The sequence below is a fragment of the Sus scrofa genome, chromosome 14, assembly GCF_054392235.1.
Source record: "Sus scrofa isolate SSC_HxYL_T2T_F1_AM1 chromosome 14, Sscrofa_HxYL_maternal_Yorkshire_Landrace_v2.0, whole genome shotgun sequence".
In the NCBI taxonomy this organism is placed as follows: Eukaryota; Metazoa; Chordata; class Mammalia; order Artiodactyla; family Suidae; genus Sus; species Sus scrofa.
In genome coordinates, this window is record NC_139396.1 from 150,260,434 (window position 1) to 150,277,634 (window position 17,201).

The 17,201-nt window shown below is 45.3% G+C and overlaps 1 protein-coding gene across 9 annotated transcripts in view; it reads right to left on the reverse strand.

The window, feature by feature from the left end:
* Window positions 1-17,201, reverse strand: part of LOC110256768 (uncharacterized) — a 130,140-nt gene that overhangs the window by 80,984 nt on the left and 31,955 nt on the right. For 3 of the 9 annotated variants that reach the window (XM_084995750.1, XM_084995748.1, XM_084995749.1), the window contains exon 2: window positions 8,297-8,743. The exons of 4 other annotated variants lie outside the window; for them this stretch is intronic. In XM_084995750.1, coding sequence (XP_084851876.1) covers window positions 8,297-8,323 — 27 coding nt within the window. In that variant the 5' untranslated portion in view covers window positions 8,324-8,743. Of the gene's footprint in view, window positions 1-8,296; window positions 8,744-17,201 lie in introns of those variants that run through there. 2 more of the 9 variants (XM_084995752.1, XM_084995753.1) reach the window with 1 other exon arrangement.

Below are 17,201 nucleotides of genomic sequence, written 5' to 3' on the forward strand. Positions count from 1 at the left end.
CACAGGGTGAACACACACACACACACCACCTTCGACACACATGGCATGTCTCCATTTTTCCCATCTTATTTATAGATTCACTGAATGAAGGGAATTGCCAGAGCGGTTGTGGGTTTGAGAGTGTTTCCCAGATGTCTTAGCACTGTGGGGCTGTAGCCTTGCTTCCTCTCTAGAATGACAGCTCTGAAGTAAAAGCCAATATCACAGACTGAATGTTTGTGTCCCCCCCATTTATATGTTGAAGCCCCCACTCCTACTGTGATGGAAGCTGGAGACAGAGTCTTTGGGAGGTAATTAGGGTTAAATTAGGTCACGAGGAAGGGGCGCCCGTGATGGGGTTGGTAGCTTTATAAGAAGAAGACAGAAGGAAGCTGAGGTGAGGCCATGTGACACAGAGTGAGGAGAAGTTGGCCCTTTGCAAGTGGGAAGTGGCCCCTCACCAGAAACTGAGTCGGCTGGCACCTGGAAGGTGGACTTCCCAGACTCTAGAATTGTGAGAAGTAAGTGCCTGTTGTGTGAGCCACCCAGGCTGTGGCACTGTGGCTATGGTGTCCTAAGCCAGTCAAGACAGAAAAAGTCCTCTATGATGGCCTACAAGACCCTGCGCTGTCAGCCCCTCTCCTTCTTTTCAACCACCCTTCTGATTCCTCTTCCCTGGCCCACTCTCTCTGGCCATCCTGGCTGCTTGGTGTTCTCCAAAGGCACACAGCGCATTTCTATGCCACTGCCTTTGCACACCCATTAGGCTCTTCCTCCACGGCAGAATCCTTCATTTCCATCAAGCCTTCATTAGAAAGTCAGTTTCTCAGGGAGGCTGACCCTGAAAATTTAAAACTGCAACTCACCTTTCCCAGTCAGCACTGCCCATTCCCCTCCCACGTTCTACTTTTTTTTCCATGCACCAATCACTTTGTAAAATATGGTATTCTTTCTTTATTATTTTTATTTTTGATTGCCTTAATATTAGCACCTGAAAAAAATGTAATTTCAGAAGAACAGAAATATTTATTTTGTCCACTGATGAATCCCAGGTGCCTAGAGCTATGCCTGGCACCCAGGTCCTGCCAGATGAATATTTTTTGATTGACTCAAGGACTCTTCATCTCTTAGCCTGCCAGCCAAAGAGACCCTGTCATACCAGAACTGCCCAGCAGATGGCGGTGGATGAACGCCAGAGACAGCTTGGGAGCCTATACTCTGAATTTAAGGTTCCTCCCAATTAAATCCAAGATAACAACCCAACAAATTCAAGTTCAACTTACTCCCCACGGCAGATTTGTATTCATGAGAAACAGGCTGGATGTAGGAGGTGAGCTGCAGAGCTGATAAAGCCTTTATCTACTATCAGGGACTGTTTACTCACAATTCAGGGGTTTAAAAAAAAAATGAAAGCAGCTTGTAAAAAAGAACTGAGGTCAGAGTCCTCCCACGGTGGGAAAAAATGGGTGAAGAAAGCCAACAGCCTCAGATCTGCATCACTCCTCCAGAGGATGGAAAAGTGACATTTGACCACTATACCACGGAGGGACAAAAATAACACTAACAACACTTCTTCCTCTGAACAGTCCAGAAGATGCTCTATTACAAGAACCTTGAGTCTCCTTCCGCAGTACTGTCTTCTGGGCCCTTGCCAAGTTGCACTCTTCCTGGATGTTTCTGTTACCCATGCAGTCAGGGAATCAAGTTGCAGTGGTAACAAACCTTTCAAAAGCCAAGCTCAAGGTGATCCCGGATTGGATCGAATTCGGCGTTAAGAGTGTGTCAGGTCAGTGGGGAGGCACCAAGGAAGATACTGCTTGCCAATCTGAGTCTGCTGACCCAGAACTATCTAAGCCAGCTGGTCAACCTGGTTAACAGGTATGCTGACAGTGAGAGTTAGCATTTATTGGGTGCGTCCTGTGTGCCAGGCATGTGCTGCGTGTACCCCTTGTGTTCTCTCACTAATTCTCAGGGCAACTCTCAAAAGTCCACACTGTTCTCATCTCCATCTCACAGATGACACAGCAAGGACCCAGCAAGTTGCTCTTGATTTCACTCTCAATCTCTGGGAGGGAGGGAGGAATCTGCTGAGATCCACCGTGGACACTGATGGACAGCAGGGAACATTTAAATCAGCCTCCCCTGTTCAGAGAGAGAAGTGGAGGATCAGAGTGGAGAAGGGACTGGTCTAAGCTCACACGGGGAACCCAGAAGCCTGCCCAAGCACCATGCACTAAGAGCTATCTTGTGCTTATCATGCTTGGCTAGTGTCAGGAGCTGATCTTCATCCCTGAGTCACAGGCTTTTAATTTCCCCCAGACTCCAAATGTGCTTCAGTCCTTGCTGGCACTAAACAGTTCTGTATAAGATCATGTCACAATGACACATCTCTTGTTTTAGGAGTTCCATCAAGCAGTAGACTCTCTAGATCCTGGCTTCACTCTCAAAATGCGAATTCTGGCTTCTGCAGCTGGTGGCCTTGGCCAAGCCACTCAACCTGAGCTGGCTTGTTCATTGGTAAAACAGGGATAACGGTATTTATGAAAGGGTATGTTATATTCTAGGCCAGTGCTGTCCAACACAAACATAACACAAGCCACAAAAGCAAGTGATGTTGTAATTTAAAATTTTCCAGTAGCCACATTAAATAAAGGTAAAGGAAATAGGAGAACCAAAGCACTTGACACACACACACCATTATTAATTTTCGTAATTCGTTTCATTTAACCCAATGTATTCAAAATATTATTTCACTATCTAACCAATATGCAATTGATTGCAATGTACGTAATTGTCTTTTAATAATTTTTACCTTTCCCACTATAGTTGATTTACAGTGTTCTGTCAACTTCTACTGTACAGCAAAGGGACTCAGTCACACACACACCTAATACATATACACATTCTTTTTCCTCACATTATCCTCCATCATATTCCATCACAAGTGGCTAGGTATACTTCCCTGTGCTATACAGCAGGATCTCATTGCCTATCCACTCCAAATGCAATAGTTTTCATCTATTAACCCCAGACTCCCAGTCCATCCCACTCCCTCCCCCTTGGCAACCACAAGTCTGTTCTCCAAATCCATGAGTTTCTCTTCTGTGGAAAGCTTCATTTGTGCCATATATTAGATTCCAGATATAAGTGATACCATATGGTATTTGTCTTTCTCTTTCTGACTTACTTCACTTAGTATGAGAGTCTCTAGTTCCATCCATGTTGCTGCAAATGGCATTATTTTGTTCTTTTTATGGCTGAGTAGTATTCCATTGTGTATATATACAACATCTTCTTAATCCTTTCCTCTGTTGATGTATATTTACGTTGTTTCCATGTCTTGGCTATTGTGAGAGGTGCTGCAATGAACATATGGGTACATGTATCTTTTTCAAGGAAAGTTTTGTCCAGATATATGCTCAAGAGTGGGACTGCTGGGTCATATAGTTCCATATTTAGTTTTCTGAGGTACCGCCATACTGTTTTCCATAGGGTTGTACCAATTTACATTCCCACCAACAGTGCAGGAGGATAGTACCCTTTTATCCACACCCTCTAGAGCATTTGTTTTTTGTTGACTTGTTAATGATGCCCATTCTGATAGGTATGAGGTGGTACCTCAGTAGTTTTGATTTGCATTTCTCTAATAATTAGCAATGTTGAGCATTTTTTCATATGCCTGTTGGCCATCTGTATATCTTCTTTGGAGAAACGTCTATTGAGGTACTTTGCCCATTTTTCAATTGGGTTGTTGGCTTTTTTGCTGTTGAGTTGTGTAAGTTGTTTGTATATTTTAGAGATTAAACCCTTGTCAGTTGCATCATTTGGAACTATTTTCTCCCATTCCATAGGTTGTCTTTTTTTTTTTTTTTTATGGTTTCCTTTGCTGTGCAAAAGCTTGTCAGTTTGATTAGGTCCCACTGGCTTATTTTTGCTTATATTTTTGTTGCCTTGGGAGACTGACCTGAGAAAACATCTGTAAGGTTGATGTCAGAGAATGTTTTGCTTATGTTTTCTTCTAGGGATTTTATGGTGTCTTGTCCTAGGTTTAAGTCTTTAAGCCATTTTGAGTTTATTTTTGTGCATGGTGTGAGGGTGTGTTCCAGTTTCATTGGTTTACACGTGGCTGTCCAGCTTTCCCAGCACCACTTGCTGGAAAGACTTTTTCCAATTTTGTATTCTTGCCTCCTTTGTCAAAGATTAATTGACCATAGTTGTCTGGATTTATTTCTGGGTTCTCTATTCTGTTCCATTGGTCTGTGTTTGTCTGTTTTGGTACAAGTACTACACTGTCTTGATTGCTGTGGCTTTGTAGTATTGCCTGAAGTCTGGAAGAGTTAATGCCTCCTGCTTGGTTATTGTTCCTCAGGATTGCTTTGGCAATTCTGGGTCTTTTGTGGTTCCATATAAATTTTTGGATTGCTTGCTCTAGTTCTGTGGAAAATATCATGGGTAATTTGCTAGGGATGCATTGAATCTGTAGATTGCTTTGGGTAGTATGGCCACAATGTACACAACTGTATAGAGTTGATTAATTACAAGGGAATACTTCACATTTGATTTCATACCAAACCTTCAAAAATGCAGTGTGTATTTTGTGCCTATGGAAAGTCTCAATTTGGACTGGCCATGTTTCACATGTGGCAAGTGGCTGCTGAGTTGAACACCACTGTTCTCGATCTTGACAAATGTTCTGAGCACATGGCTCCATGTTTTAAGAGTCTATGTATTTATACCTTGTCTGTGGCAGACCGTGTACATCTGAAGATGATCTGCTGGGACCCTGATGGGTCTGCTTTTAGCTTGGCAGTGGGAGGGGATAAATCCCCAGCCTCTCCTTGCTCTGACAAGGTCACTGGGTGACTCTGAAAATCCTTTCCCAGATCCACTCCCTTCAGCGTCGCGAACAGGATTTTTGTGTTCTCTGCGAAAATCCATGTCCATTTTGCCCCTGGTATGACAGGAGTGTTCATAACAATTGCATGACAGACCGAGCTCCAATGAGGACGGTGAGGGGAGGGGAGGGTGAAGCAACAGGAGAGCTGGAGGAACTGTGTCCTCCCCGCCTGGTGGGATCCTGGGGTGTCCACCCTGATCACCTGGACACTGTCCCTTCTCTCCAGCTCAGTATCGCAGCTGGCCACACCCCGCTCAACCCTGTGGCCTGACCTGAAACCCCCTCGTTACCAAGAAGCTCCACTCCTGTGGCCAGTCCTTACATGTGAAGATTCTCTGGGGTCAGGGCTGCAGCTGTGCACCCACTGTGCTCAGAGAACTTCATCCTCAGGGGCTGGGATGGGGGAAGGGAGCCCCCATCTGCCTGGGTGCTCCTGACAGCAGCAGCCACTGGGGTTTAGGGGAGAGGGCCAGCGCAAGATGGCTGATGGGAACAAGGAGGGACTTATGAGCCCGGGATGAGACCAAGTGGGAAATGTAGGTGGGACAACTTAGACACAGGGGGCTGGGTGCTCCAGCAGCTCTGACAGCAGTAGGACCTACCTCCTCTTCCTTCCTCACCAGTTCCCAGACAGTTCCTTAATTCCCTCTAGAAGACAGTGGTTGAAGGCCAGAGCTCTGCCTTCAGTTGGCCTGAGTTCAAATTGTGACTCTGCCATCTGCTGTGTGACTTCAGCAAGTTACCCACCCTCTCTGAGCATCAACCTCCCCATCTATGAAGAGGATAATAGCTCAGCTCCTTCCTGATGTTGGCTGAGTCTGAAGTCAGGAAGCCTGATTCTTCCAGATTTGTTTTTCTTTCTCAGGAATGCTTTGGCTATTTGGGGGTCTTTTGTTTCCATACAAATTAAAAAAATTTTTGTCCTAGTAGTATGAAAATGCCACTGGTAATTTGATAGGGATTGTGCTGAATGCATGGATGAAGAAGATGTTTGGTACATATATACGATGGAATAGTACTCAGCCATAAAAAAGGAAATGCCATTTGCAGCAACATGGATGGACATACAGATTATCATACTAAGTGAAGTAAGTCAGGTAAAGACACATATATGATATCACTTATATGTGAAATCTTTAGATACAAATGAACTTATTTACAAGATACAAATGAACTTATTTACAAAACTGAAATAGACTCACAGACTTCAAAAACAAACTTATGGTTACCAAAGGGAAATGTTGGGGGGAGGGATAAATTAGGGGGTTGGGATTAACATATACACACTATTATATATAAAATAGATAATCAACAAGGACCTACTGTACAGCACAGGGAACTCTACTCAATATTTTGTAATAACCTATCTGAAAAAGAATGGATATATATGTATATATGATTGAATCACTTTGCTGTGTACCCCTGAAATTAATACAACATTGCAAATCAACTATACTCCAATAAAAAATAACAATTAAATAAAAGTTGGCTGAGGAGTAAGTGAGGGGTGCAAGAGAGGTGACCTTTTCACTATCTAGATGCTTCTAATACTCACATTATACCAGGAGAGTGTAGTATAGCTAGCTTGTCTTCTTTTTGAGCAGGCAGTACTTTTTCAATAAAAACTAAACTAATTAAAATATCCTCCCCCTCCCCACCAATTACAGAGGTACGTGGCCACTGTAGAAATTTCCAAATTTTGAAGGAAGAACATGAAAATGACGTGTTGTTTCACTGTTTGACGTTTGCAGACCTGGGGTCCCTACCTGGGGAGAAGGTTTGATCCTAAATTCATTTTCCATGTGTCCCCATTTAAGCACTGGCTGGGATTTAATTGAGGCAAAAGGACAACATCGAAGGGGCTACTAGCACATGTGAATGAATATACAGGCACATAACAAATAAAGTCACCACACACCACCCCCCAAACAACCCAAGAGGGCAACACTGCACCCCTTGACAACTAAACCACATCAATCTTCTTGTACCAACAACTGAAGGGTTGCCTCCCACACCCCCTCCAACCATACCTCACACCCGCAAACACACATGTACCCGACAACCAACACGATTCACACATACACCAAGAGCTTTTACCCCCTCAACCAAAGGTCTACACACACACACACACACACACACACACACACACAGCCCTCAATAATCAAAGAGCTTCACACACCCACTCAATAATCAAAGCACTTCATTTACACACACCAATAACCAAAGAGCTTCACACACATACACACCCCAACAACCAAAGGGTTCATACACCCACCCACAAAGTCCCCACAACCAAAGCAGTTTACACACACACATCCCCTAAAGAGTTTTACTCCCCCAAGCAAGGTCTTCGTACACATCCCCCCAAGAGCAAAAAACGCTTTACTCCTACGCACAGCGGCCCAAGCTCTCGGTGCAGCCCCTCCCCACAGAAGAAAACCCCGAGGCACTTAGGTCTGTTTGCCACAGCAGCAGATACTTGAACACCAGGACGTTTAACTGCGACTTTCTTTTCAGATTAATGAGCAGAGAAAGATTGGAGGAGGGAGGGGGGAGAATGGCGGGAGAGAGCAATTACACCCAAATCTTTTCTCTGTTGATTAGGGATTCCTTCTCCAGCCTGCTTTGGCTCCAGCTAAATCTTTTTCTAATGAGATGTGGCTTATCCAGATCAGGGCGCTGAGAAAAAAGTTGCAATTAACTTTAAGAAGAAAAGGAGTGAGTGAGAGAGAGAAGGAAGGGGGAAAGGGGGAGGCCAGGAGGCGAGGAGACTGTGAGTGGGGGCAGGGAAGGGGGTGGGGTTGGCAGGCCCGGAAGAGCTGGGTGCCAGAGGTTCTCCCCGCAGGGCAAAGGGACACAAACCCCAGCCTCCCTTGGACCATCAGCTCCTTTGATTCCAGAATTTAGGGACAGCCCTTTGTGACACTCCCCACCACCACCACCACCCCGCCGGCTCAAGCCAAGCGATGGGAGTGATGGGTCTCCTCCGGTCCAGGATGCACCAGTTTGTACACCTGACATCTGGCAGAGATGGTGGGGAGGGAGAAGGGCCCTCTCAGCTGCATCTCTTTCACACCTGAGCTCTATTTGCCCTGCAAAGACATGGGAGCCTCGGCCACCTGCCAGGAACCCCTGTAACAACATCCCCCACGCCCCGTGTCAGCATAAACTCTTTTCTCAAGAATGCTGGGTTCAGCTCTTCCCTGGCAGCCAGAAGAATGGGTCATGGTCTGGGTCTAAAGTACTAACAGCCAGGCTGCGGTCTCCTGAACTTGCCTCACTGTCCCCACCTGGGAGTGGAGGTCCGAGCTGTTTCGCAGGGAGCCACTGAGAAGGGCGGAGAGGGTCTGGGGTTGAAGGTGACATTTCGTACGGAGCTGGTGAAAATGCCTCAAGCTCCTAGAAGCAACACAGATTTACCTTCACTTGTTTCTCTGTCGATAGCATCAAGCTTGAGCAGGTTACAACCGCAGACCCAGCATCTCAGGTCCCTGGCGCTCAGGGATTAGGGCGGGCATCATTTAATCTTCAATCCTGATGCCCTGAGATCCCGCGAGAAGTACGAACGCACATTCGAGATCTCGCGAGAGGCAGAGACAGAGTTCGGATGTCGGGATGGGTGGTCACAGCCAGTCAGGGGCTCCCACGTTGTGCCGTGTGCGCTGACAGGGTACTTCCAGGTTTCTGCAGTTCTTTTCCAGGCAAAGACTGGGTTTCGCCCTCTTTGGCCATAAATATCCATCACTGCCTGAGGACAGCTTTCACACATCCTGGAGTCTCTAGCCCTTGTGGTGAGGTCTCAGATGGTAACTTGGTATCTTCGTGCCAGTCGAACTGGGGAGCCCAGGCGTGCATCGGATGGAATTGCTATAGGTGGGGCGGATGGAAGGGCAGGATCAGGGCACCTTCTACATTCTCTTTAGTCACACACGGCTGTATATGTAAAGGGGTCCAGGCAGATCATCTAAGCCTGGCTTCCTTTCTTCCATCTACAGTACTTCCTCTCCCCATCCCATATACCTCCCTGTACAAATTAGAAAGATTTGTATTGCCCTCTTGGAGACTCAGTGGGAAAAAGTGAATGTGGGCCCTCTGAATCTTGCCCCACCTGATGAGCTCACTTGGTTACCAAAGAAGGGCCCCTGTGTGTTGGTGGCCACCCAGACACACAGTTGCCTTAGTGGTATGTTTGGTGACCTCTTACCAAATAAGCTGTGGAGATGACCCGAGGCCAAGGGACAGATGAGCTAAGCTCATTTTTCCTGTGTCTAGCTTCCAGAGAGGTCAGTCTGTTCCTGGATTTTTAAGGCCCAGGAATTTCCTTAGCCTGGTCCCCTGGGGGTTCCTAGTCAGCCCTACTTTGTGCCTCTACCCTCCACCGTGTTAGCTGCTGAAGACAATCCTGGTTTTCTCCTATCTCTGTTTCTGCCTGTCGCCAATCTAATAAGCATATGTGCTAGAAATACTAGCTGGAGTGCTAAGTTAGAAATTCTTCTTAAACATATAGTAAGGTCAGATGAAGGGGAAAAAAAAAAAAAAAAAAAAAAACGCCAGAAAACAAAACAGAAAACCCCAAATCAGAAATTGGACACAGGAGGGCAGATGTAGACTGAACAGGAAGTGCTGGCCCTAGGCTAAATGAAACAGCTGTCACCATTGTTCTGGGCTGAAAACTGCCTTTGCAAACTCCATGCGGGCCAGGCTCAGAAAGCAGATGTTAATAATTACAGCACATGAAACGAAGGGCACAGGATTAGGCAAGTGACGAAAAAGAAATGGTACCAGTAGATTTATAACTCGCTCAGGCAAATCTGTTTGGGCTGGTGGGGGTGGCAGGGAGGCCTTGCTGCAGCTGCCCCCATCCAGTCCCCTTCCTAGTTTTGCATTTTGGCTTCCGAGATTGTCTCAGAACAGGGGGATTATTTAAACTGTTTGGTGGTGGTGGTGGTGGTGGTGAGCTGTGGAGTCCTTTCCTGGCTGCCTTTCTGGGAATCCCAGACCTGCAGGGCCACAGCACGCACAGCCTCTGACCTAATGGAAGAAGATAAAGTTCCCGATACCCAACCCAAATACGAAAAGATCTCTGGGCAGGCGAATTGGGGAGCTGGAGTTGGATAGCTCGCTGGTAAACAAGGACTTGTGGACACAAAGCCGGGGGTGACCATCCTCAGAGCTCTCCCTTTTCCAAAGGGTTCACGTTCAAAATCCAGGAGCTCAAGTTCTTTGCAGCTGAAATGGATTCACACTGTAAAGTCAGCCAGTCTCCAGCGCCTTGGAGGAGGCAAGGGAGAGATGGGAGACCATTGGGACAGTTTAAGAAAGTAAGCAAAGCATGTTTCTTGGGCGAATTACATACATAGAAAAGGCGAAAAGTCTTCTCATGTTTTCCTGAACAATCCTCAGTGCTTTTCCATGTGAGCCAGAGTTGTAAAAAGCAAAACAAAACAACACACACTCACTCACACCCACCCCGAATCCTCCTATCCCACCACCGCCTAGAAAGGACGTCTCGAGGAAAGGTTAGAACGAAGGTAAAGCATGTGTTTGCCATCTTTACGCCTGATATGGAAACCATATGCTTAAATACACTAGCAAACATACTTAATATAACACTCTCTTTTATTAAATGTGGTTTTATAAACGCTCTCCCCAGCCAGGGCACCTTTGCTGTGCTGGAGGCTGGAACTTGGCAAAATAATCTTCCCGCTGTTACATCTATTGATACACATTTTTTGAAAATGAGTCTCGGACCCTTGGAAAATAGACTGGTTCTGATTATTATTGCAAACGGGAAGGGGCACACAAGGGCATCTTTTTTCCTCTGATAAATTAAAAGAACTGTAACGGGTGCTTTCTGCAACCTGTAAAAGGGCAGAGCCATCTGTGATTCATTTAGCAACTCCTTACAGAAGATTTATTTGATTAATTCGGTCAGAAGAGAGAGAATATGGATTTTCCCCTGCTCTGGAAGGCACATACACACTCACACGTGCACACAGGCACCCACCCATGGGTAGACATCTCCGGAATGAAAAATGACTAATCATGTTATTGGAACTGGTCAACAGGGCCCTGGTGGTGAGATCGCAGGCCCCCGCCCTGCTGATGGGAGGGCTGGCTTCAGAACAGATTTTATGTCTTAGGCCCCAGGCCACCAAAGGGTGATCCTGGAGAATAATAATACTGTGGACGCTGGATCGCTCTTATTGGGCATCAGGCACTGGTGCCAAGCTCAGTGCTGAGCCCTTTGTGTGCATTATGTCACTGCACTGTCACAATGCCCATTCTAGGAGGAGGTATTTGTATCATCTCTGCTTGACAGATGGGGAGACTCCCCTATTCCCAGCAGCCCTCTGCTCTAAATTCTTTTTCCTTTTTTCAGATGGCATTTGGCTTTCTCAGTCCTCCATGCCTCAACCCTGCAGATAGAGGCCACATCTGACATCTGTCTCCTAGTGGATAACCTGGCATCTGGTCATCCACACTGGCCATGCTTCATGCCCTGTGGGTTTCAGTTCAGTGTTGATAGAGAAAGACTCCTTTGGGGACTTATTTCTAGTCTCACAGAGGAGAGCTGGTCTCCTCTCATCTTGGTGGTCTCTAACTGGCACGCTCCAAACCCTGTAAGCAATTATCTGTCACCACTGTCAATTCCCAATGGGTGGGGACACTCGAGATAGGTCTTCAGGGAAGGCAAAGAAAACAACCCAGAAAAGAAGACTCATAAAATTGTGCAAGATCTGAGCCAAAGAGGACTTTGGAGATCTATGTCAGGGGTGGGAAATATATGGCAAGGAAACGTGGCTCTGCTCTCCTTCCTGTGCCCTCAGCAGACATTGCTAATTGATCCCAGCTCTCTCTCTCCCACGATCCCTCAAAACCCTTCTCAGCACAGCTCTCCAGGCAGCCTCTACTAAAAGATCAGTGTTAGGGCAGAACTTGAAAGCCATTTGCAATCCCTTCCAACTGAATGTTCCATTTGTGGCAGGAGAAATGGGGGCTTGGAGAGAAGTCAGCTATGAATGAAGCCAGTTAGGAAGCCAGTTCTGAGCAGTGGTTGTCTGGTCTCCCTGCCTGGTATTCTCCGAATCCACCCCAGTGGGGCTGATGGAAGCCAAGGTACAGTGGATCAGAAGCTTCCACATTTTGCTGGGTCTCTGCTCTCTCCCAGGGACCCGATAGGATATCACTGAAGCCGCTCTGCAAACAGGATGAAAGGCGTTCTCTGGAAAAGTGCAGAAGATTGAAATCTCTTTGTTATTTTAAAATAATTAATCCCTAAATTGAGACAGACTGGGGCAGCTTGAACCCATGGCATTTTGTAATCTGGAGTCTAAGATTCTCGAAAGAAATGGCAGATTTCACTTTGGAGACTCTAAAGTTGGCAGACACTCCCCACTGCAGCCTTTCCCACCCCTCTCTCCCTTGATGGACCACAGGAAACGCCAAGATCAAAAGCAGCCAGGACTCAGTAGGCTGAGCGCTTGTCTGGACTGGCTGCAGGCTGTCCTCAGACTTTTCAGCCAGGCTGAATTTCTGTCTGGGAAAAGTAATAGTTTTGTGAAAGGAAGGAAGGGTCTTCAAGCTCAGAGGTCCCTCCGGAGTCCCTCTCCTGCTGGTCTCCTCCTAGAACCTGAACTTAAATATTGCTCAGCCCAAGAGGGAATTTGGGCTTCACTACCCACCATTCTGCTGAATGTCCGATTGGCAGAAACAAGCTTTTCTACAGAAGAAGTGAAGCTGAGGACCAGCGCAGTTTGGAGAATCAGAGAGTGCGTCTGCAATACTATGTATTTTGAAGGGAGGTGGCCGTGGCATGGGGCATCTTATCCCTGCCCCATTTAGCAAGACTATCTTTCAGGTTTTTCAGGGATCTACATAAAGAAAGGGTAAGAGTTGACTGTAATTTTCATGTCAGTTATTGGGTTGCTTTTGGGGTTTCTGTGATTTCTGAGAAACTTGGAAAACATTGTTTAAACACACCTTCTACAATCTTGTTTGCAATTAATTAATTTATGAATTGCAACTTCATAGTGAAGAAAAGTTTGCTAACCAGATCATACTCTAGCCCAGCACAGCTTCTTGAAAAGATTACAAATATTGAATTAGTGAGGTCCCAAATAATAAGGGTTTTATAGAGCTCAGACGACACCTTTGGAAGGGGTGTATTGACCAAACATCTTTTGTTGAATAAAGGTGTTGTTTTGTACTACAGGAGAGATTTTTCCATGTTCCTAACTGAGGGGGTGATTGAATAGGCTGGAGACAGAGCCAAGTTTGGGTGGTGGGGGAGGGGCCGAGGAGTGGGGAGGTGGGCAAGGATGGTAGGCTCTTGGTGTGCCATTTTGGATACATGAGTGTGCTGAGGTGTGTGTGAGTTGCCCTTGAAGACTCCACTAAAAAGAGGGGCATGTGCCACTAGGAACTACAAACTCACTGGCCAAGCAGCTATTCCTAGTTGTATGATCTTGAGTGAGTTAGATAATCTCTCTGTGCTTCGATTTCCTTCTTTGTAAAATAGAGGTAATAGTAACACCTACCTCGTGAGGCTGTTGTGAGGATTAAATAAAGCACTTCAAACAGGGACTGGTGTATAGTATCAAGAAAGAACTATCTTCCAAATGTCCATCAATGGATGAATGGATAAATAAAATATGGTATATCCGTGCAATGGAATATTAGTCACCGGGAGAAAGAACTGCAGTATTGATATATGCTGCAATGTAGATAAACCTGGAAAATATTATGTTGTCAGAGAAACCAGACACAAAAAGCCACATATGGTATGGTTCTATTTACATGAAATGTCAAGAACAGGCAAATATATAGAGACAAAAAGTAGGCTCATGACTGCTTAGGGCTGGTGGAGGCATAGAGAGGTGATAGCTAAAGAGTGCAGGGTTTCTTTATGAGGTGATGGAAATGTCCTAAAATTGACTGTGATGATGGCTACACATGGCTGTGAATATACTGTAGACCATCGAATTGTATGCTCGAAAGGGATGAATGGTATCATGTGTGAATTATCTCAGTAAAGCTATTTTTTAAAAAGAAAATATTTTAAAAGAGAGAGTATCTTATTTTTTATGGGGGAGTGGTTACCATAATGGATCGGTGGGACCCGTAATGACACTAGACAGTGTGTGTCCCCTATAGAGACGTTCAGATTTTTAAAAATGCCTATTTTTGCTAAGATGTGGCCTCAGTTTCCCCATCTGCTAGAGCAGATAGAAGCTGTTGGAAGGGAAAATGGGAAAATTCACATACAGCATTTAACATGGCCTGGCACATGCTAGGCACTCAGGAGGCAGCAGGGGGCCTTGTCACTCTTCCATTAGACTCTAGAATCCCATTACCAGTGGGGCTTGTGGGAGACCGTCTGACTGGAAAAGGAGGGGGTGATTAAGAATCATGCACTGGAGCTGCAAGAGTTAAAATCAAGGCTATTGCATCAGCTTCGGTCATAGGGTTCAACAACAACAAACATTTGCAAAGTTTTCTAAAGATCCTGATAGAGATAGCTTTCGCACTTTTATAAGGTTGAGCACAATCTATACTGAATTATGTATTTTTTAAAAATTTGAAGTGCCATTGGTGGGGAGGCTGAAGAATGCAGAGAAATTGGATTCTCCCTCATTCCTGCAAGCCACCTGTAGGTGCCACAATTGTTATTAGACTTAAGTAATTAAGACAAAAGGTTATGGTCATGCGCTGGGCAGAGTCCAGGGCTGGGCTCTTGCCCTGACTTGACCATTCTCAAAATGTGTAACTTCATGAAAAAATTTAACTTTCCTGGACTTCAGGGTTTTTTAGCTATAAAATATGATCTTTAATGTCCCTCAGGCAAAAAACTTCAGTCAATGAATGTCCCCAATCTTAGTGTCAAGTACATAAACCAGTCTGACTCTTCTAAAGGTGTGGACATGGGTTCTGCAAAGTGGAACTTCTATTCCAAGGATTGTGAGTTCTAGGTTCCTGGACTGATGCTCACAGCACACTGGCCGGAGAAGGACCTCACCTCCATCCTGATCCCCGCCTCCCAGACTGAAGCATCCACATGGTTCCTTCCTCTCTCTGGGACTGGAGGTACTGCATTGACTAGTGTCCCTCTCCCCACCCCACCCCCAAATTTCATGTCCTCCAGAACCTGTGAATATGATCTTATTTGGAAATAGGGCTTTTGGAGATATAGCTGAGTTAAGATTAAGGTCATAACGGACTAGGATTAGGATGGCCGTAATCCAATGACTGGTGTCATAAGAAGGAAATTTGGAAACAGAGACAAATAGAGAGATAGGGATTAGAAGGCAAGGTGAAGGCAAAGAAGGCAGAGATTGGAGTTATACTGTCTCAGCCAAGGAGCAGCCAAGGAATAGCCAAGAATTTCTGGCAACCACCAATAGCTGGGAGTGAGGCATGGAAAAGATTCTCCCTCAGAGGCTCCAGAAGGAAGCAACCTCAATGACATTTTGATCCTGGACTTTAGCCTTCTGAATTATGAGAGAATAAATTTATTTTAAGTCACCCAGTTTGTGGTACTTTGTTACAGCAGCCCTAGCAAACTAATACAGGGCCAGAGATTTCTACTTGCCCAAGTTCCAGCATCATGGTGATGAAGGGAAGACCCCAGCAGGCAGGGAGATAGGAGGCTCTCATGTGGACACCTGTCATCTTTGTCCACCTGACAGGCCCATGTGGCTGCTGCAAAAGACTGCCTCTCTTCAGCTCATAACGTTTAGCATGGAATTGGGCAGCAGTGGGAGGCTACACTCAGACTTAATAAGATTGCACTTGAAGCGGGGTTTCCCCATGTAATTTTTACTGCAATTAACAGTAAGAACTACATCTTACATTGCAATCTAGTACACACATCCACAAAATGAATCTCCTGTAACAAGATTTGTTCTTTCACTTGATATTTTTCTATTCCATATGTGTATTTTTTTTTCCGTGAAGCAAGAGAGATTTATTAAGGCATCTGAAGCAGGTGGGCTGAGCTCAAGATGACGTCAGCCTATTCTATATTTCTAAATACTAGTTTCTAACAAATAAATTGTCTTAAAGCCCACTAATTGGAGTTCCCTTTGTGGTTCAGTGCTTAACGAATCCAACTAGGAACCATGGGGTTAAGGGTTTGATCCCTGGCCTCTCTCAGTGGGTTAAGGATCCAGCGTTGCCGTGAGCTGTGGTGTAGGTTGCAGACGCAGCTCGGATCCCGAGTTGCTGTGGCTCAGGTGTAGGCCAGTGGCTACAGCTCCGATTAGACCCCTAGCCTGGGAAGCTCCATGTGCCGCAGGTGTGGCCCTAGAAAAGGCAAAAAGACAAAAAAAAAAAAAAAAAAAAAGAAAGCCCTCTAATTGATTATGACCTATAATTTGAAGAACCCTGAGTGGGAAGACATGTGGAAATAGTAAAATCTGGGCTCTCTAAACCTAATTCTCTTGGTTATTTTTACACTCAGAAAAAGTGTTACCACTAGCAACTTATTCATTCACCAAAATTTGTAAGCATCTACTAAGGCTTTGAAAGGATTGTGGGCAAGGGGAGAGCAGAGATACCAAGATATATAAATAACACTTATAGAACCATTCCTATATGCTGGGTGTGCTAAGCATATTATATGGATTTTCTCAGTTAAGAAAATTAATGCTCAGGAGTTCCCTGGCAGCTCAGTGGGTGAAGGATCTGGCGTTGCCACAAGCTTCAGCATATGTTGCAGATGCGGCTCAGATCCAGCGTTGCTGTGGCTGTGGGGTAGGCTGGCAGCTGCATCTCCAATTCAATCCCTAACCTGAGAACACCATATGCTACAGGTGTGGCCTTAAAAAGAAAAACAAAGAAAAAAGAAAAAAAAAGTTTGAATAAATATAGCAAAATTCTACTTCTCTTCCTCGCCACAACAACTGTTAACAGCTCATAGAGTGTCTATTCATATATTTTCCTGTGTGTTTGGTTATACGGGTACGATCAGAAAAACAATCCTTTTCTTTGTGCTCATAGGAGATTAAACATAAAAGGCATCTCTCTTTTCAACCGTCATTTGTAGATATATCTCTGAATTATCTTTTTTTTTTTTTTTTTGTCTTTTTAGGGCTGAACCCGTGGCATATGGAGTTTCCCAGGCTAGGGGTCGAATCAGAGCTGTAGCAGGATCTGAGCTGTGTCTGTGACCTACACTACAGCTCAGGGCAACGCCAGATCCTTAACCCACTGAGCAAGGCTAGGGATCGAACACACATCCTCACGGTTACAAGTAGGGTTCATTACGTCTGAGCCACAAAGGAAACTCCTCTCTGAATTATCTTTATGCTAGTACATATAGGAC